The sequence below is a fragment of the Nerophis ophidion genome, linkage group LG19 (genome assembly GCF_033978795.1).
Source record: "Nerophis ophidion isolate RoL-2023_Sa linkage group LG19, RoL_Noph_v1.0, whole genome shotgun sequence".
Lineage (NCBI taxonomy): Eukaryota > Metazoa > Chordata > Actinopteri > Syngnathiformes > Syngnathidae > Nerophis > Nerophis ophidion.
The window spans coordinates 11,454,991-11,476,751 of NC_084629.1; the positions used below are offsets into that span (position 1 = coordinate 11,454,991).

The 21,761-nt window shown below is 41.8% G+C and overlaps 1 protein-coding gene across 1 annotated transcript; it reads left to right on the top strand.

Annotated features, from left to right (window-relative positions):
- The first annotated feature begins 3,513 nt into the window (after positions 1–3,513).
- Positions 3,514–21,496, top strand: si:dkey-229b18.3 (zinc finger and BTB domain-containing protein 11). Its single transcript, XM_061879151.1, has 7 exons — positions 3,514–4,580; positions 8,890–8,963; positions 9,149–9,377; positions 13,249–15,185; positions 15,268–15,489; positions 16,076–16,225; positions 20,306–21,496. Exons 1-6 carry the CDS (start codon positions 4,358–4,360, stop codon positions 16,178–16,180), a joined length of 2,790 nt encoding a protein of 929 aa, XP_061735135.1. The 5' UTR covers positions 3,514–4,357; the 3' UTR covers positions 16,181–16,225; positions 20,306–21,496.
- The last annotated feature ends 265 nt before the right edge of the window (positions 21,497–21,761 follow it).

Genomic DNA, 21,761 nt, shown 5'->3' on the forward strand with positions numbered 1-21,761 from the left:
AGGCTGATTTCAATACAGGTAATTTGAAATCGCATAAAGGGAAGAATATTAAGAGCTATTTAGTAGGATTTAAAGTCCAAGCTTACATCACACTCAAATTTTTACTGCATACCTTTGGTAAGTGCCAGAGTGAGAAGAAGTTTTAAAATAATTAGTGCATACTTACTTTTACCGCATGCCTTTGGTAAGCGCAGGAGTGAGAAGAGGTTTTAAATTAATTAGCGCCCCGGCGGCAATTCAAGGAAATACAGTAGTTACAAAGTGACAACACATATCTTAAACACAAGCCCTTGTGGTGTCAGCTGGTTGAATGAGCTCTGTGGCCCCTGTGTTCTCTGTTTTATTTGATGGTTCCCTTTTGTTTTGATGAGTTTTTGCATTTTGGTTCGGGCCCTTTCAGGACTGCGCAAAAAGGAATGGCGCTTTCGTGACTTCTGTGCCTCCTTTTGGTGCTTTTTAATGGACTTTTGGATCTGCGTCAGAGGAACCTTCTGGCCAGGGCTTGGTGGTTTGCACCGTAGACCAGCTGCTGGCTCTCTTCCACACCGGGGCCCGCGTGGAGAGAAGCCAGGTTCCAGTGGAGATGCAGAGAAGAAAAGTGGTATGCGGAGCTGGTGTTGGGAGAGAGGGCGGATGTGTTTGCCATCAATTGTCATGGGTGAAGTTTGCTCTCTTAACAGCAGGATCTTTGAGCTTTGTGGAGACTGGATGAAACTTTGCTTCACCTGCACGGATTCTCGCACATCAGCACGGCTTGGGCTTTGGCTGGTGGGCAACCTATGACGGTGTCTGCTCTCCTGGTCTTTTGTTGGGTCTTTTCCTGTCCTCACCTCAATAGACGAGGGCGTGGAGCACCTCAAAGGCCCGACACGGGGCATGTAGGAATGGTGTTTTTGTTTTGTTGTTTGTCTATGCATGGTACAATCGAATGTGTGCGATATGTATTATTTCTTGGTTATTTTTTGTTTTTCTTTGCATTTTACTTTTGTGGCGTGTAAACATGGTGTTGCTGAAGTGGCAGCTGTTTGAATCAGCTGTGTGGTCTTTTAATGTATTTTATTTTCTTTAACGTTTGTGTGCTTTAATATTCCCCTCTTGTTTTTGTGTGTTTTTCACGTCATTTTTTTGTGGCCTTTTTAAATCTGCACTGCAAACACACAATTTCCCCATTGTGGGATAAATTCGATCCTCAACCTGTCCTAAGTTCGCTGAATCTTTTTGGTCCCACTTTTTCACCACAAAGTAACAAAAAGAAATTGGGTGCAAATGTATTAGTATTTTTTTTTTTATTAAACAAAATAGGATAAATGTAGTTCAAGATATGCTAACCCACTAGTTACAAGACGTTGAACCAACGTTGAGAATTTGTTGAATTAGGTTCTGACATTGAGCAACTCAAATTTAACATTGAAACATGTTTTTTGACTAAGTTTAATCAACATCGTTGATTTGATCATTGATTTTTAGGTCATTTACAAACCAATACTCTACAAATACAATGTTGAAACACGCTTTTTGACGACGTTTAATCAACGTCGGGTTCTGACATTGATTTGATCATTGATTTTTTGGGGTAATTTACGAACCAAAATTCTACAATACAAATACAATGTTAAAGCATGCTTTCCGATGACGTTTCTTCATTTGACCATTGAAATCTGGTAATTTCTCAACCAACAATGGCTCCAACTTTATACATTAATGTTATCTCATTTTACAAATGCAACTATTGCAAAGTTGTTTTGAAGTCAGTTTTCAAGGACATGCATGTATAATCAACATTGTATCAATGTCTTGTGCCTGCTGGGACTATATGCTAAGCAGGTAAATATACTAAAAGGAAAAAAAAAACTCAGCCCAATGTACAGTGTGTGTACAAATACTTATCAGTATTCATGTAATATATTTGAACATTCTCTAAATACAAGTTGTTCCACGTAAACATACATAGGTTATATATTTTTTAATGCAGACTTATTCTTCCTTGCAGAGTGAATTCAGTTTTAGTGGCGATAAAACATTAGTTACAAATAGCCCCTGGTCCTGACTTTTTAACATCGCTATCATAAGGCGTGCCAATTACATTAGTGATAATTGAGCTGAGTTGAGTTTGAGTTTATTTGGAACATGCATGCATTCAACATGCTACATCACAATTTCTAGTTTCTCCATTAATCATGTTTGAAAAGGAGTAGGAAGAAGCAGAGCTTATCCTACCCCTTTTCCTTTACGTAGCATTTGCTAAACTTTTGTTCACTTCCTGCTCTATACTGTATATAAACTCAACTCATCGTGTTTGGAGGAAGAAGAATACTGAGTTGCAATCCCAAGAACACCATAGCTACTGTGAAGCATGGGTGTGGAAACATCATGCGTTGGGGCGTTTTTTCTGCTAAGGGGACAGGACGATTGATCCGTGTTAAGGAAAGAATGAATGGGGCCATGTATCGTGAGATTTTGAGCCAAAACCTCCTTCCATCAGTGAGAGCTTTGAATAGTTGACCAAATACTTATTTTCCACAATAATTTACAAATAAATTCTTTAAAAATCCTACAATGTGAATTCCTGGATTTTTTTTCACATTCTGTCTCTCACAGTTGAAGTGTACCTATGATGAAAATTACACACCTCTGTCATCATTTTAAGTGGAAGAACTTGCACAATCAGTGGCTGACTAAATACTTGTTTTCCCCACTGTATATATTTGTGGGCGCTCTGACGTGGGAAAAGGGGTAGGATTAAATAAGCTTTGCTTCTTCCTACTCCTTTTCGGACGTGATGTGATGTAATCAGAATCAGAATCAAAATCAGACATACTTTATTAATCCCCGAGGGGAAATTAAAAAAAAATTTCAGCACAATCCCATTCAAGATCAGACAACCATTACAGGGAGACAGAACAGGATCGCTGACGGGTCTGCCAACTTCCGGCGCCCTTTACAAAAAGGTGAGATACAGGTAAACAAGTGTGGGGAATGGAAGAAAAGAATAAAAGATTAAAATTAAAATAAAATAAAATAATCGGTCTAAGCCTGGGCCCAGGGAAATAAATAAATAAATAAAATGATACAATGAAATTGTCTGATGCATCCATCCATCCATTTTCTACCGCTTATTCCCTTTTGGGGGCGCTGGCGCCTATCTCAGCTACAATCGGGCGGAAGGCGGAGTACACCCTGGACAAGTCGCCAACTCATCGCAGGGTCAACACAGATAGACAGACAACATTCACACTCCCATTCACACACTAGGGCCAATTTAGTGTTGCCAATCAAATTGTCTGATTGATTGTGTTGTAAAATATTTCTGAGTTCGAAATAAACTAAGAAAGAAAGAAAACCCCCCAAAACATTGTTCCTGTGAATAACGTCACTATTTGTATAACTTTGCATGTCACCCATCCACTAGTATTATGTCGGGCAACCTAACTTGTCTCTCTGGGGAAACGGAAGCTAAAAAGATTGATGGGCGCGACAGCCAATCACAGTCGAGCAAACTCGGGCTCTTTAACGCCTTGTGTGCACCGTGATGGGAAGGCGGGGAGGAGTTGCGCTCGTTTAGGCTGATTAGCAACAAACAGAAAGGTTGCGAGTTTAAAATGTGGATTATTTGACCTCCAAGGTGGACTTTGTTGTCACCACGTCGGTCTGAACTCTTCTCTGTGTTAACCCGGGGCTTGTTGGCACGCTTTCAGGGGAGGCCGGGTGGCTATTTTGCAACCTTTTTTTTTAATTTATTTTTTTATCGCACCGAATGCGAAGGCAACCTCGCTTTTAGGTCGTTGTAGGCGGCGATGGTGAGCTGATAGCTGCGTCATCATGTTGCTTCCGACTCGAGTTGACCGAAAGAAATCTCAAGTTAACGAAGCCGCCCGCAGTCCTCCAGCTCCCAGGGCCACTCCCGACTACCGGAGGACGAGGCTGCCGGGGGGAGCTTGCTAACGTCCGCGGCGGACTTTTTACATCACTTGGCGCGATTCCTATCCTGGCGGCTTCCATTTAGTATCTCCACTTCGGTGCTGAACATATCCGTCGATGTCGCTTAATGCAGTTAAAAAGCCACAGAAAAACAACATCAACTAAAGCCATATGAATATTTGATGTTTTGGACGAGAATGTTGTGAGAAGAAGTGATGCCCTCTATGACAGACAGGCTACAAATCAGGAGCCTGCAGTGTAATACTGATTGGCACTTTCGCCACTAACCTTTTTAAGACATTTTATAATTCATTTTCACTGCTCAGACAACCATTTTTAAAATTTTATGGTGTTTGGGTGAGTTCCGGGGGGATAGTTAGCAGCTTGCCTATCACACAGCGCAAAGTTTCCTTCTATCAGGGTACAAAAGACACTCACTATGGCCTGTCCCCCCAACCCTAAAACCGCTGCAAACTTCGAGTGGATCGACGGGCTGCTTTACCGAAAGAAGCTAGAAAGAGGCTACATCAACTACCGGGAGGTTTTGGATGAGAACCGGAGACTTGAAGCCATCGCCGCCTTCCACCGGCGACGACATGGGCAGCGTCACCTCTCCCTGGAGGAGACATACAAATGCGTGGCTGAGAACTACTGGTGGGACGGTAAGATGATATTTCATGTCTAACTGTGTTTTCTTTTGTGTTTTTTTTACACAAACCATTTTAGTGGGTATATTCAACGTTATGGGAGGGTGTAGGAGTGATTGAAAGACCACACATCCCAACTGTTTGAGAGTTAAGTCGAGAAGCGCTAGCCATTGAGCTTAAAATCCCGAGCTGTCTTACCCACTGTCCAGCGCAGCTCTTAAGGTGTCGGGTATCGAGGGTTTACACCAGTGTTTTTCAACCACTGTGCCGCGGCACACTAGTGTACCGTGAGAAATTGTCTGATGTGCCGTAGGAGATTATGTAATTTCACCTAATTGGGTTAAAATCCAAAGACATGCACCTGGGGATAGGTTGATTGGCAACACTAAATTGGCCTCAGTGTGTGAATGTTGTCTGTCTATCTGTGTTGGCCCTGCGATGAGGTGGCGACTTGTCCAGGGTGTACACCGCCTTCTGCCCGATTGTAGCTGAGATAGGCCCCCCGCTACCCCAAAGGGAATAAGCGGTAGAAATGGATGGATGGATGGGTTAAAATCCATCCATACGGACTGGACACTAACCGAGAGTTGGTTGGCGGCCGAGAGTGGAGTCGGCTCTCTTGGTTGCTTTTTTGGGTCCGCTCCTGTCTCTGGCCATACTCTCTCCACCCCAGCAGACGATGGTGTGGAACACCGCAGAGGCCACCACAGTGTATATTTTTCTTTTACTTTTTATTCATAGCTGAATGTAGAAGTGGCTGCTTGTATCAGCTCCGCTGCTTTAATGTCTTTCATGTCCTTTGTTTTCTTTGTTGTTTGATGTTTCCTTCTTACACTCATGTAAGAGGGATGTGTACTATGGCTATGAGTTGTTGTTTTTTTTTTTCCCTTGGCCTCAGTCTGGACCCCCTCTCCAGGGGACCAGGCTTAGACCAATTTTTTATTTTATTTTAATCTTTTATTTTTATCTCCCATTCCCCTCTCCTCTTGTTTACCTGTATCTCACCTTTTTTTGTAAGGGGCGCCGGAAGTCGGCAGACCCGTCAGCGATCCTGTTCTGTCTCTCTGTCATGTTTGTCTGATCTTGAATGGGATTGTGCTGAAAATGTTAATTTTCCTGAATGAGCTCTCCTGAACGAATAAATAAAGTACTATCTATCTAGCTGTCTATCTATCTATCTAAAAATTATTTTTTTTGCAAACTAGTAATTATAATTCGCAAATGTGCCGTTGTTGAGTGTCTGTGCTGTCTTGAGATCGGCAGAGTAACCGTGTAATACTTTTCCATATCAGTATTTGGCAGCAGGTAGGGAATTGCTTGGTAGGTGTCGGGAACATGGTTAGTCGTGATCACAATATGCAGACGACAGCGGGAGGCAGTGTGCAGGTAAAAAGGCATCTAATGCTTAAACAAAAATAAACAAAAGGCAAGTGCCGCTAAGAAAAGGCATTGAAGTTTAGGGATGGCAAAACGAAGGGAGAACTGAACTGGCTGCAAAGTAAACAAAAACTGAAATGTTGGACGACAGCAAAGACTTACAGCGTGTGGAGAAGCAGATGGCGTCCACAAAGTACATCCATACATGACAATCAACAACAAAATAGGAGCGCAAGACAATAACTAAAACATTACACACAGAAAAACACCAAAAACCTCAAAATAAGTCACGGTGTGATGTGACCGGTTACAGTTTGAATTCATATCCAGCAATTGCCAGAACAACTTTTTACTGCCAATATCGGCTTCTGAGTTTCATTTTTTTATGTTTTCTGCTGGTGGTGTGCCTCGAGAAATTTTTTTCAATGAAAGAAAATGTGCCCTAGCCCAGAAAAGTTTGAAAAACACTGGTTTACGCAACTATCTCACAGCCCCACAAGCTTCCATTTGTATTGGGGAGTCAGAATTTCAACTGGAATGCCCGTAGCGGTCGGGTTTATGACTTGGAAAGTCGGAGGATTCTCAAAGATGGCTGCTCTGGATGTAAACAATGATACCCGCTTATATAATATCCGTTATTTGCATTTCTGATTAGTTTTCGTCGCAGTAAATCGGCCATGCCCAATGTGTTGTGCGTTTTCTATATGGCAACGTCACTAATGTAAACTGCATTTATTTCATGTCACAGCGTTTCCCCTTCAGCACCGTGTTTGAAATTTGCAGAAAGAGTGCATGTTTTAACATAACTGGTTTATATTCAGACAAGGTAAGCGCGACAATTGCTTTCCTGGATGTGGCCAGCTTAAATTCCGACATCGTAACAGGAACACTCTCCACTCTAGTGTGACGTCATTCCCAGCTATGGCTTTCCACTTTCGATGTAAATGGAACACCGCATGACACTTGAGAGCGCTAGAGTAGCTTTTTGCTCGTTCAGGGCGAATCTTAAGGCGTCGGTGAGTAAGATTTACCCACAGCCACATTAGCGGACATTTGTTAGTTACACAGGCACCTCCAGCTTGGGTCTTCTAACCTCTGATTTCCACAGGATATGGAACAGCAGCAAAAGCCATCAACTGTCCGCAATTCCCACCGCCGTTCTGTTGTGGCTCCACATTGCAGCAAAATAGCGCAGAATTTTACAAAATTTCGCGAAATCGCGCCTAATGACGTGATAATATAAACACAGCGGAAGGTCTCAAGCTTTGCTTTCCAACAATATCCTCAGGCGAGCACCACTGGGATGGCATTGACTGCGTAATTGTATGTACATTTATTTTTCAGTAGTTTTTATTAGTCTTTTCTTTTGTTTTCAAGGAACATGGTTTCATACCATTTGACTAGGTTTATCATGTTAAAGTCTGACTAGTTTAGATATAATTATTTATTATGATTAAAATCAAAAGTAAGATTACCTTGGCTTGAAGGTAGACTTCCAGCCCACAGAACTCAAGGTTTGTTCTTCTGAGGGCATTTCAGAAAACATTCTGACCACCCTTGTATCGCTTTGCCTTTCCTAATCAATGTCTGTAGGCTAGATTGCAACTGGAGCTGCAATTACTGACTAATTTGATAGTCAACGATTAGTTATACTAATCGGCTTAGGACATGTACACCTATTCAGTGGCTCTTTATTTTGTCATCGAATTGAGATATTTTTAGGCTTGTGCTGACTGTAAAGATGACGACTTTGTTTAAAAATGTCTATTTATACTGTACTTGTGCGCTTTAAGCTGTTTCAAAAATAACTATATGAAAATGTTGTACATTTTAAAGCAAGGACAGGCAAAGTGCTGATAAGAATAAGGAATACATTTGTATGTAAACATAGAACAGTCAAAATTGCAGCAGTAAAACAAACATTTATCAAGCTTCAACAAAAAAACAAAACATTTTTTGATGATGTTTTACAAAGGTGCACTCAGGTATGATGACAAATTTTAACTGGGATTTTGGATAAAATTATACTAAAACTATTTTTTATCACAACATTGTCCCTCTGTTGTTAGAGAGCGATATAACGATCTAACTAAAAGGCTGCTCTTTTATCCTGCACTACAACAAGCTAATGCAACAAAATTTCGTTCCTATCTGTACTGTAAAGTTCAAATTTGAATGACAATAAAAGCAAGTCTAAGTCTAACTCTATCTTACCAAGGATAGAGACTGTTACCTCCAGATATCCGACATGCCTCCACTTTAAATGCTCCTACAGCGATTTACGAAACATTGCTATTTGCCAGACACTTCATTCGATCTGTTGCTGTACCCCCCCATGGGTCACCTTTTTTAGCCATGGAAGTATACTTTCCAGGGTGGCCGCAGGGATTGTGCCCACCTATAGTATGTCTCGCTATACAAGTACAACCCATTTATCATTTATTTTATTTACATTTCCTGGACCGACTAGTGAACCTCCACTCTCTGTGCCAATCATGGTTTATATTTCTTGGGCAAGAAATTCAAGTTAACGCTCATCTGTTCGGGTAATTCCAAAAAATATAAAAGTTAAGTAAAGTACCAATGATTATCATACACACACGAGGTTTGGTGAAATTTCTCCTCTGCGTTTGAACCATCCCCTTGATCACCCCTTGGGAGGTGAGGGGGGCCGTGGCCGCGCCCGGGAATAATTTTTGGTGATTTAACCGCCAAATCCAACCCTTGATGCTGAGTGCCAAGCAGGGAGGTAATGGGTCCCATTTTTATAGTCTTTGGTATGACTCTGCCGGGTTTTGAACTCACAACCTCCCATCTCAGGGCGGACACTCCAACCACTAGGCCACTGAGTAGGTTATATGTTCTTTTTGAGTCTGCAGAAAAAAATACACATTGTATTTGCTTCTGCCTCTTTGTGTAAATGTTATCACTGTCGTTGTCTTTGCAGGAATGTACTTTCACATTAGAGACTTTGTCCTGGGCTGTCCTGAGTGTAGGAGCCAGCAGAGAAAGAAGACTGAGGTGAGACCCGGTTGCTGTGTTTGATTTGATTGATCTTTTTCTCCCTTCTCACACATTTTGATTTCACACTTGCTCGCGCTCATCCTCTCTTCCGCTTTGATGTTTGCGACAGCTCTGTTTTCACACTTCATTCCCATAATGTAGTGTTTTTAATATGATCACCTGTCTCTTCTTGAAAATCATAGGAGCTAGGTAGCAGAGGATGCGTCACAAAGACGATGGCGACGCACTGCTCTGACATGCTCAGCAAGCTGAAGAGTCAGCGGGAGGCGGGGATGTTCTGTGACATCACTCTGCGCACGAGCGGGCAATCCTACGCCGCGCACAAAGCTGTCCTGGCAGCCGTCAGCGATCACTTCCAGGAAGTCTTTGCAGGGATGGACTCGAGCATGAAAGGAGACCTAGATCTCACTGGTAAGACACAACAAAATTGTCACTGTTTTTATTTGCAATAATGTTTAGGGACATACAGTGTCTTTGCTATACTTCAGGGTAGTCAGTGTACAGCTTTTATAGCAGTGTAGATTTACCATCCACTTTAAGTGAGTCATCACACAGCCATTATTTGGTAAATGGCTGTGACACAACATTTCCAAATTGTGTCCTTAGTTTGAAGATTTTAAGCACAGTTATTAGTGGTATTCACTAGAACCCCACAGGTTGTTGCACGACTCTATGGCTTCAACAATGAACCAACTAAATCTTAACGCTTAAATTGATTATCAGAATCAGAAATACTTTATTAATCCCCGAGAGGAAATTAAGATTTTCAGCACAATCCCATTCAAGAGCAGACAAACATTACAGGGATACAGAACAGGATCGCTGACGGGTCTCCCAACTTCCGGCGGCCCTTAAAAAAAGGTGAGAAACAGGTAAACGCTGGGGAGTCTAAATCTGGGCCCCTTGAGAAGGGGTCTAGACTGAGGCCAAGGAAAATAAACCTCATATCGATAGAACACACACATGTGTGTAAGAGGGAAACATCAAAGAACACAAACAACATTAAATACATTAAAAGAGCACAGCTGATGCAACCAGCTGCCCCTCCAGCAGTGCCACTTCTACACACGGCCACACAAGTAAAACAATAAAAAATGATCAATCACTAATATATATTGCGCACACACAATTGCACATGCATGAAAAAGCAACAAAACAAAAACATAATTTCAACAACCATATACACTGTGGTGGCCCTGCGGTAATCCACGCCATCGTCTGCTGGGGTGGGGACAGCATGACAGGAGCAGACCTAAGAACGCAATGAAGAAAGCCGACTCCACCCTCGGCCGGCCGCCCAACAACTCTCGGCCAGTGTCCAGTCCGCATGGATGAGCGAGTATGCGTCTAAGACAGGGGTCGGGAACCTTTTTGGCTGAGAGAGCCATGAAAGCCAAATATTTTAAAATGTATTTCCGTGAGAGCCGTATAATATTGTTAACCCTGAATACAACTGTCAGGTTCAAACACTGATGACATCTATTAAACAGACAAGAAGCAAGGATTTAAACAGAGAAAAGATTCAGTTTAGCTCAATGAGGAGAAACGCGTAGACCTGTACCTAAGCTCTGACAAGAGAATTCTACGTCTCTTCTTTTATTTGCACTTTCCCTGATTACAACAACTAAGTGTGCATCTCTTATTATTTTTAATAACATTTTTATTCTGATGCTAACCAATAATAAATAAAATACTTTTGACCATTAATGCGACTTCTTGAACAGGTGCGATAGAAACTGATGGATGGATTACAATGCATGAGAATGTTTTATATTTTGAACTTTATTTTTGACACTGTGATTACTAGCGGACATATTCATTACTTATCAGGTTAAACAATGTCAGCTAAGATTCATCTGAGAGCCAGATGCAGTCATCAAAAGAGCCACATCTGGCTCTAGAGCCATAGGTTCCCTACCCCTGGTCTAAGGAGACCCAGGTGTCCGATACCTGCTCATTCAGCCAAGACACAGTAAAGCCCGTCCGTCCCGGCACCCAGCGCCAGCTCCGCAGCCCTGTCTCTTCATACGCATCTCCTCTCCTCCAGTCTCTCCAAATGGACTCCGGTGTGGCAGAGACCCAGCAGTTGGTCCCCACGGCCAAAAGTATTCCGGCAGGCGGATCCAGAAGTTCACAAAAAAGTACCGCAGAAGTCATGAAAGTGCCACCCCTTGTCGCACAGTCCCAAAGGGTCCAAAAACCAAAAGGCATAAAAAAAAGACATGAAAACAAGAGAGTAACACCAGGAACACAAAAGGATGACACAAGAGCACAGAGCTCCTGCCACCAGCAACCACTACAGCGGCACCGTCTTGGGGGAAAAAAAAAAAGATTAGATTAAAGATTAGAAGAAAACTGTGATTTATACGTTTCATGATTTTAATTAATAAAAGTTTTATAAAATCTGGACCACAAGGTGCCCTGAACTTTGCATATGCAGACATAATTTGTGGCAGTAACGACAAGATCAAACAAACCGAACGTTGTGACTAAAGTGGGGAAGCTTTATTTTCCTTTGCACTTAAATTTTAAGAAGCATATTTGTTATCAATTTGGTTGACTTAATTATGAAAAGCATGTTTAATTTTTCATCAGTTATTTGACACAGTATATTTGGTTAGGACTTATTCTTCTAATTAGTTTAACCTAAGCCTAAATTTTTGTGTTGAATTATTAATAATCTTTGTGATTAACATATGGTTTATCATCATTTGACAGGGTTCTAAACTAAAAGTAGGTTACGTATGATTATTGAATAAGATGAATTAAAATCATGAGTCAGATTACTAATTCCGTCTTTATTTGATTAGTCCCCAGGCCCCTCTGTAGTCAAAAAGCAAAATAACCCATGGCTTAGGTGCATCTCTATATTTTTATCAATGCACACATGCAATTTCAATGTTGATGATGTGTAATTATTAGAGAAAAAATGAATTATGGCAAATACATTTTAATTTTATTTAAACTAGTTTCCCTAAAAGACGCTTTGAGGTTATGTACTTTATATCCTATTAATCGAACAAACTAATCGATATATTACTGAATTAATCGATAGCTGCAGCCCTACTAGAATCCTCTTCCACACCCTCATGATGACATCATTGCCTGAACGAGTGGATGTTAGACACACCTTTCGCTCCTTTGCCTTCCTTCCTTCCACTTGAAGATGTCCCACAAGTGCACAAATGGGTTCAGGTCCGGAGGTTTCTTGCTTGGTCTCTATCACTTGCATTTTCAGTTTCCACAGCAAGGCGCCTGTCATCTTGGATTCTCATCATGTAGGACAACTGCCGTGCGGCTCAGATTTTGCTTCATATTATCACAGTACATGTCGGAACTCATTTTCCACATAATGAATCACAGTTCGTCCAACACTCATGCAGTCTGAGATGATGACACTATCACCAGCATGATTAACTGTGGGCAAGACACTATCAAGCTACCGGTATACATTTTTGTTGCCAGCTCTTTAAACAATTATGGGTGTGTATTTAGGTAAATGACTATATACAATCTACACACTGACTACTCTATAAAGAATATTCAAGGGAAATTCCTAAAGAATTGTCCATTGAGAAGACATATTGTGATCAAATAAATTGCAGTGTTTCCCAAAGGACTGGCGGTGTGGGGTAATCGTCTCATTTACATAAATGCCAGTGAAAAACAACTCAAGGGTTTTTGTGTTGACTGTTAAAATTGAGCTTTTGATTGATTGGTTTAAACTTTTATTAGTAGATTGCACAGTTCAGTTCATATGGCGTACAATTGACCACTAAATGGTAACACTCGAATGAGTTTTTCAACTTGTTTAAGTCGGGGTCCAAGTAAATCAACTCATGGTAAGCTTTTGTATATAGTGTTATAAGAAATGTGTAATATGTACTTGTTTTTTAAAACCTGCTTTAACAGTGGAACATGAAGTTATTGAAGCGGTAGATGTTTGTGCGTGCGTCTTGTGCATGGGCAATTTATGTCCGTTCATCCAGCCGTTAAACAGCGACACGGACAAAAAGCCACGCTTGATTGTATCATTTGTAATAAAATGCTACTTTTCTGCAGTGCACGAGATCTGCCAGAAAAGCTTTAATGTGCTTTAATGTTCACTTTCGGGAAGTTTCCAAGGTATGAGGTCATAAAGAAGAGGAAGTTGGAAGTCGTTCGATGTCCTTGCTTGTATTGTCCCATCTTTTAGTTCCCTTCACTATGTACACTGAAGCCTTTGTCTCGCTGTCTTTCTCACTGATCAATCTTAACTAAAGTTACTGTCTCCTCCACTCAGGCTTCAGCGAGGACAGCCTTTTGTCACTGCTGGATTTCTCCTACTCCTCCACTCTGTGTGTTCCCTGGAAGGACCTTCCTGAAGTCATCACCATGGCTCGCCACCTTGGCATGTGGCCGGCCGTGGACGCCTGCTCTGCTCTCATGAAGGAGCACGAACACGTCGTTCACCCTAACCGGAACTTAACAATAAATTACGGCGCCGTTTGCAATCTGCGCCATCGCCAGCAGACTGAAGCCAAAAGAAAAAAGGTTATAGATTTAGAGGAGAACGATGGCTTTAAACTAACGTTAGATACATCAGACGAGTCTGTTGAAGGGAGTCCTCGCAGCAATTTGCGTAGAACGCCAAATTTAAGAGGTTATAATGGTCTCCCAGTGAGTCCCTCACACAGGATGAAACTTATGGACTTTAAATCTCCCTCATCCAAGAAGTCAGCTACGTCCAAAAGTATGGTTACCACGCCACCGTCAAAGAATTGCTCACCCATATCGCCATCGAATACCCGTCTTCTCCGTTCAAGTCCTGGTGCTGCTCAGAAAGTTCAACGATTGCTGTCAATGCCGGAAAGCTCTCAACGAATCAAAAAGATTCACTCCATTCCGCAGATGTCATGCACTCCGAGATCTAGGTCCAGTCCGGTTTGTAGCCCAGTTAGAGTGAAGCAGGAAGCGCAAGAGGTGGGAGAGGATGAGGAGGATTATGCCAGGGCGCAGGAGAAGTACAAGCTGATGAATGTACTCGGCCTGCAGAGGACCGCCCTCCTCCCCAGACCAGAAGATCTGATTGGTTGGAGGCAGAAGAAACGACTCAGGAAGCTTAAAGCCAACAATTACTCGCTGACCAAGCGGCGGAAACCCCGCTGTGCACCGCCAGCGCTACCTTTTGGACCTGTGACACTGTCACTTCCCCTCTGCAACCCTGTTAACAGTCTCCTCCTCAATAAAGTGGGCAAGACCAAGTCTGGTGGTCCACCCATTATGGAAATAATAAAGAGGCAAAAACCGAATATCCAAATACCTCCCAGCGACCGAAGAATGCGTAGTCAAGGTGTCCTACCAGATATGTTCCAACCTGGCTACAGGGAAAGAGAACTCAGGCGGTCTTTGCGGTGTGGTGGCGGTGTCCAGTCTCCTTTCCAGCAGTCTCAGCGGCTCAATTCCAACAAAACTCCAGTGAAAAACACAGTCAGGATCAAATCAGAACCAGCTGAATACTCTATCTCAGGTCTCTCTCTCGTATCAAACAATCAACATGTTGGCACACCTCGTAGATCCACACCCCCTCAGACGACAAAGGCCAGGAATAAGGACATTGTCAAGCCAGTCAATACGCTACGCTACAACAGCAGCCGCAAGCCCAGACGGGGCAGCGCGAGAGAAGCGGAGGTGCAAAGTAGGCCCAGCAAGGGGCCAAGGAAGGAGGTGGACACAAGGAAAACAGTCATGGATAATCAATCTGGTGGCTTCCAGTTCTCAGAGCACTCTCTTCCACCGGCTGTCCACAGCAATCCTTTGTACAAGGTCATCAAAGAGGAGCCAGCAGATCCAGTTCCAGTTGGCATACCTTTCCCAGAACCGTCATCTCCAGACCTAGGCAAGCGCCAGAGCAAACCCCCCATCAAACTACTGGATTCTGGCTTCCTGTTCAGCTTCTGTCGGCCGTCTGGAGTCCCCATGGCGGGGATGAAGAAAGAGGAAGAGAGTGTAGATATCTGTTTAACGCGCTCTGTGTCACAAGTCGGTGAGAAATTTGGAGCCAGCCCCAGGGCGTTAAGAGCCAGAGGACCTCCACCTACCATGGCAATGATGAAGAGGGAGGAGGAGGAGAGGCGTGTGAGCCAAAGCCGGGTTCAGAGACCGAGGTCCAGCTCCAGAAACAACACTGTACCTTTGGCCAGTACCAGGAGGGCAAAGGCTGCACTCATCATACCTAAGGTAGATAGCTAGAAGGGGAGCAGCTAACTTAAGTTTTTTTTCACTTTATGCTCACAATCTCTCATGTCTTCAAACCCACCAGAAAGAGCCTAAAGCCCACAATGTGAGCAACAGGGGCTGTGTCGTGATGGACTCCTCCGTTCATCGGGCAAGGTTAAAGCAGCTGAGGGGCCCACGTAGCCAGGCCCCAAAAGTCCCAAAAGCGGCACACGCCTGCCTGCAATGTACCGCTTCATACAGGGACTGCGACGCTCTCTTCATGCATCGCCTCAGGCACGTTGAGGGAAAGCACTGGCCGTGTCCGGTAAGTGCTAACTTCCACCGTCTCCTCTAATCACCACAAAGCTTGGACGCAGTGCACCCACAGCTCAGCATCCCTCGCTACCCTTTTTTAATGAATCACTTATTTAAAACATTTAATTAGCAATGCTAACATGTAGCCTAACTGCCATTTGACTACATTTCATTGACTGATAATAGTCCAATTAAATAATGCATACATTAATGAATATTTTATTTTCATTTGTTGTACAGATGGGAGACTTTCTTTGAATGTTCTGTTTCCATGCCACTGAATTGTTATTGAACAGAATAATGCTGCCTTGGTGTGTGAGAATGTAGCACAACTTCCCATAGTAGTTGTTCTGTGGTTGATTTAACACCGCAAACTAGTTGAGAATGAATCAACAGCGCCTCTGCTGTTTGCAGTCAAGTATTGCACTGCAAGACATGATCAATCAGGTTCAGTTCAGCACCATCAACAGAATCCGTTAAGTAATTTGACGTTCAATTGTCGAGGGTCCAAAATTTTGAACACATGACTGGTGTGTTTCACCCAAAGTTTTTTTGTACCACCTAGTCCTTTGCCTTACCCTTCCTGTGCTTTGAAGCTTTGTAGTAAGACCTTCTTTCGACTGAGGAATGTACGGAGCCACATCCGAACCCACGATCCCAAGTTATACAAATGCAGGAGCTGCATTATCGCAGGTTCCTGAGGCGGCGGCGTCAGCAACACTGTGTGCATAAGCGCCAAATATGAGGTGAGTGGAATTTGTCATAGTTTTTCGGTCATTTGTCAATAATCCAGAGGAAGACATTAAGGTGTGCTAAGCACAGGTTTAACTGTATTTGGACTGCATTGTAATTTAGCATGTTTGTAGCAACACTAAAGATGGGTCAAAATGTCCTTCAAAAGACAAGTTGGAACTTGCATTTACTTACATATACTTTTTTTTTAGGCCTGAGCTGATACTCAATCAAGCATTTAATTAAAATCAAATCTAACTTTGCTGGCATTGGTAAATTACTATGTCTGTGTGTTTTTCTTTCTTTCTTGCTTCAAAACGGTGGAAGAGGCTTACTGTGCTGAGAGCGTTTATTTAATAGCAGAATTACAAAACCTAAAATCAGTGAAGTTGGCATGTTGTGTAAATCGTAAATAAAAACAGAATACAATAATTAGCAAATCCTTTTTGAATAGACTGCGAAGACAAGATATTTAACAATCGAACTGAGGAACTTAGTTTTTTTTGCAAATCATTCATTTCGAATTTAATGGCAGCAACACATTGCAAAAGAGTTGGCACAGCGGCATTTTTACCACTGTGTTACATGGTCTTTCCTTTTTAACAACACTCACACAGTAAACATTTAGGAACTGAGGAGAACATTTTTTGAAGCTTTTCAGGTTGAATTTTTTTAAATTCTTGCTTGATGTTGTTCAACAGTCCAAGGTCTGCGTTGTGGTATTTTACGCTTCATAATATGCACGCATTTTCAATGGAAAACAGGTCTGGACAACAAGCAGGCCAGACTAGTACCTGCATCCTTTTACTACGAAGCCACACTGTTGTATGTAACGCGTGGAGATTGTGGCTTGGCATTGTCTTGCTGAAATATTTAGGTGCGTCCATGAAAAAGACGTTGCTTGGATGGCAACATATGTTGCTCCAAAACCAATATGTAGATTTCAGGATTAATGGTGCCTTCACAGATGTGTAAGTTACCTATGTCTTGGGCACTAATACAGCTCCATAACATTCACACATGCTGGCTTTTCAACTTTGCGCCTATAACAGTCCAGGTGGTTCTTTTCCCCTTTGGCCTGGAGGACACGATGTCCACAGTTTCCAAAAACAGTTTGAAATGTGGACTCGTCAGACCACAGAAGATTTGTCCACTTTGCATCAGTCCATCTTAGATGATCTCGGGCCCAGCGAAGCCGGTGGCGTTTCTGGGTGTTGTCAATAAATGGCTTTCGCTTTGCATTGTAGAGTTTTGACTTTCACTTACAGATGCAGTACCGCCTCAGGGATCGAAGGTCACAGCCTTGCCGCTTACGTGCAGTTCAGATTCTCTGAACCTTTTGATGATATTACAGGCCGTATATGGTAAAATCCCTAAATTCCTTGTGATAGCTTGTTGAGAAATGTTGTTCTTAAACTGTTCAACAATTTGCTCACGCATTTGTTCACGAAGTGGTGACCCTCGCCCCATCCTTCTTTGAGAATGACTGAGCATTTCATGGAAGCTGCTTTTATACCCAATAATGGCACCCACCTGTTCCCAATTATCCTATTGACCTTTGGGATATTCCAAATAAGTATTTGATGAGCATTACTCAACTTTTTCAGTCTTTTTTGCCACTTTTGCCAGCTTTTTTTAAACATGTTGCAGACATCAAATTACAAATGAGCTAATATATGCAAAAAATAACAGTTTACCATTTCAAACGTTAGGTATCTTGTGTTTGCAGTTTATTCAATTGAATATAGGTTAAAAAGGATTTGCAAATCATTGTATTCTGTTTTTATTTACGATTTAGACAACATGCCAACTTCACTGGTTTTATGTTTTGTAAATGAAGAGTGAACCCTCTTGTCAGTTATCCACAATCTTTGTCTCTGTCGTTGGAGACTAGCCTACACACAGAGGATGCACGGACAGAGCCTCGCTAGTCGCGACTTGCTAGTGATGAGCGCCGCAAGCTAGCACAAATTAAACCAAATGAGAGAGATGAGCCCATCAGCACTGACAAACGGGCCAGAATGCCGGACTTTTTAGAAAAAAAGACAATAAAACCACCTGACCCAGTTTTTCTGACCTTAAGACAGTGTTTCTGGTTGTCTGCGTTAGCGCTTATAATAAAATCTCACTAATACTTGGGTAACATTCAAGTCACAAAATGAAAATGGAGTATCGTTAATGCTTTTTGGATGTTTTTTTTTTTAATTGGTTTTATAGGCGGAATAGAAGATTGGCTATTGGCTCTCCTGTAAGCAGACTTTTATTTACGAGTTAGAATGTATTAAAAACAAAAAGTTAAAAATGTCAATTATTTCATAATGATTGTTGTGAACGATAGGCAAAATTAAATGAAAAGTGCAGTTCCCTTTTAAGAGTAGTCAGTGTGCAGCTCCAGCTTGTATAGCAGTTTAAAGTTATGATCCACGAAATGTCGAACACAAGTGTCTACGCCTCATAGGGAACATGTCCAAATTGTGAATAATTAGTTACCATTGTCATCCAGCACTGCCTTAAAGACCTACTAAAATGAGATTGTCTTATTTAAACAGGGATAGCAGGTCCATTCTATGTGTCATACTTGATCATTTCGCGATATTGCCATATTTTTGCTGAAAGGATTTGGTAGAGAACATCGACGATAAAGTTCGCAACTTTTGGTCGCTAATAAAAAAGCCTTGCCTTTACCGGAAGTCGCAGACGATGTACGTGTGACGTCACTGGTTGTAGGGCTCCTCACATCCTCACATTGTTAATAATGTGAGCCTCCAGCATCAAGAGCTATTTGGACCGAGAAAACGACGATTTCCCCATTAATTTGAGTGAGGATAAAAGATTTGTGGATGAGGAATTTTAAAGTGACGGACTAGAGAAAAGAAGAAAAAAAAGGCGGTTGCATTGGGAGCGATACAGATGTTTTTAGACACATTTACTACAATAATTCTGGGAAATCACTTATCTTTCTATTGTGTTGCTAGTGTTTTAGTGAGATTAAATAGTACCTGATAGTCGGAGGGGTGTGCTCACGGGTGTGTTGACGCCAATCTCTGAGGGAAGTCACGATCAGCTGCAGCACGACTGAAGCTCCGCTGATCTTTGATAAGAGGCGACTTATTTCCGCATTTTTCTCACCGAAAACTGCCGGTCGACATGTAGTCTGGATCCATGTTTGCTTGACCGCTCTGATCCATAGTAAAGCATCACCTCCGGGAATTTTAAACAAGGAAACACCGTGTGTTTGTGTGGCTAAAGTCTAAAAGCTTCCCACCTCCACCTTTAAGCTTTGACTTCTCCATTATTAATTGAAAAAACTGCAAAAGATTCAGCAACACAGATGTCCAAAATACTGTGTTATTATGCGATGAAAAGAGATTACTTTTAGCTGTGTGTGGTGCTGGGCTAAAATGTCCCCTCCAACCAACAACGTCACAAAAACGCGTCATCATTCCGCAATGTTTTCAACAGGAAACTCCGCGGGAAATTTAAAATTTTAATTTAGTAAACTAAACCGGCCGTATTGGCATGTGTTGCAATTTTAATATTTCATCAGATTGCGTGGTCGGTGGTAGTGAGTTTCAGTAGGCCTTTAATGCTCTTGCTGCACAGGTTAATCCTCTGCATCATCACTGGTGGACGTTCTCCACCTTGCTCATCCAACTTTTTCCTTCCCTCACCCCGCCCCTATTCAATTGAGTTCAGGTCAAGTGGTGACAGACTTGCCAATTTCATCACCTTAAGATTTTTCAGCAAGGCCCTTATGTTGAAGGGTGTGTTTGTGCTCCTATCATGCTGGAAAACTGCCATGTGGTCCACTTTCTGCTTCACAATGTCACATCATTTTGAAATAAAAATTTCCCCCAAATAAACCACAGCAGCTCTCATGCAACTCCATATTATGGCCACCACCATGCTTCACACCATCACTGGTGTTGCCAACTATTTAGACATTAATGGCTCTTTGTTGACTTGTTGTTATTGGATACTAAATTACGAGATGTGCACTGACTACTCCAAAGCATTGACTCAATAGATGAGATGATCAGGAAAGCTACAAAATGAAATAATTGGCTTCTTTCATACGTCTTTTTTTTGTTTAGAGTCCGACATGACCAAGCGGGGGAAGAGGAGGTCACATGATCGATCCGAAGCTTGTACATAAAAGGATCCGTCATGAACACGAGCACAACAGCCTGTGAAAGAGGAGTGACTGCGATTTGATTTCTAATCCAGTAACGGTTGGTTTTCAAAAATGATATTTAAGAAACCAAACCGAGGTCGCCGTGTTCGTTTCCCAAAAAAAAAAAAAAAAGTTCAGACTTGAACGTTACACTCAGGGGGCGGGGAATGTGACGCCACCTTGATCTCACACATACATGCATACACACACACGCACATCTTGTTTGTGTATAAAGATGAAAAAGGTAATTGTTTTAACTGTTATAGTGCTACATACTTGTCATCAATCCTATTTGTATAGTTATAATTTGGAGTGCACTTATATATTTACTCTATTTGTAAACCTAAGAGCTGGTGATGAATCTAGAAGGTTCGGGGAGGGGTTGGGACGTCCACAATGGTTAATACTTGAAGTAATGCAAGCGTCTGGAGGGAATACTTGAAACCTTGAAAGGTGGGGGTTTGGGACGGTCCTTTGGGTGTTTCATTAGGTTATTTGTCCGTTTAGGTGTGCTTAACTTCTTTATGACTGCAGTCGGCGGCGCCCCCGCCTTCCTTCGTTGTGAACTACTCACATAATCCATGCATTGGGACTGTTAATAACGCTGCACGTGCATTCGTTTTCATTGCAACATGACCGTGTCCACAGAGGAGTTTTATCCAACCATTTTACCACATTTACAATCCAAACCGTTTTATTTAGGACTTCCCTCCTCCTGAATAAATGCAATGTGCACATAAAGAGATGTTTATGGTTCACAAAATGATTTGCAAAAATCTTTGCTGTCAAAAGACGGAATAAATACATTTTGGATTTTTATATTGTTGCTTTAATTACCTAACCTTGTATACTTCACATGTGCTGCCTCTATTGCGTGAGACAGATTTATATTTGACGGATATTTAACGGGGTTCAGTTCAAAATAAATGCACATTTAGAGGACTTAAGAGTATTTATGAAAAATGAGGAGATGGCCTTGTGGTTTTGACTTGTCCCAATTAGCAAACATTTTATTGTCTTGGAGGTTCTGAAATGGAATAATTTTTAAATACATTGCTGTGCTTCTGTGGCTGGTTCAATTTTGATCAATAAATCTATAAATTAATATCAACTGGATTAAAAATCTGCTTTTTTATTTCGTAGGATTACTAATTCTTCAGTGCATCCTAAACGTTTTTACAGCCCTTCACTTTTTCCATATTATGTTACAGCCTTACTCCAAAATTGAATATAATTTTTGTCCTTAAAATTCTACACACCCTATGAGGACCATTTGAAAAATATATTTTAGATTTTTGCAGATTCATTAAAAATGAAAAAAACTAAGAAATCACATATAATTATTGACAGCCTTTGCCGTGAAGCTCAAATGTGAG

Bases quoted from the DNA above. Each gene is read 5' to 3' on its own strand.
- si:dkey-229b18.3 (XM_061879151.1), top strand. From the start codon at position 4,358: ATGGCCTGTCCCCCCAACCCTAAAACCGCTGCAAACTTCGAGTGGATC. The intron at 9,378-13,248 runs GTAAGACACAAC...TCCTCCACTCAG, and splicing joins AGGAGACCTAGATCTCACTG to GCTTCAGCGAGGACAGCCTT. The intron at 15,490-16,075 runs GTAAGTGCTAAC...TGTGCTTTGAAG, and splicing joins GAAAGCACTGGCCGTGTCCG to CTTTGTAGTAAGACCTTCTT.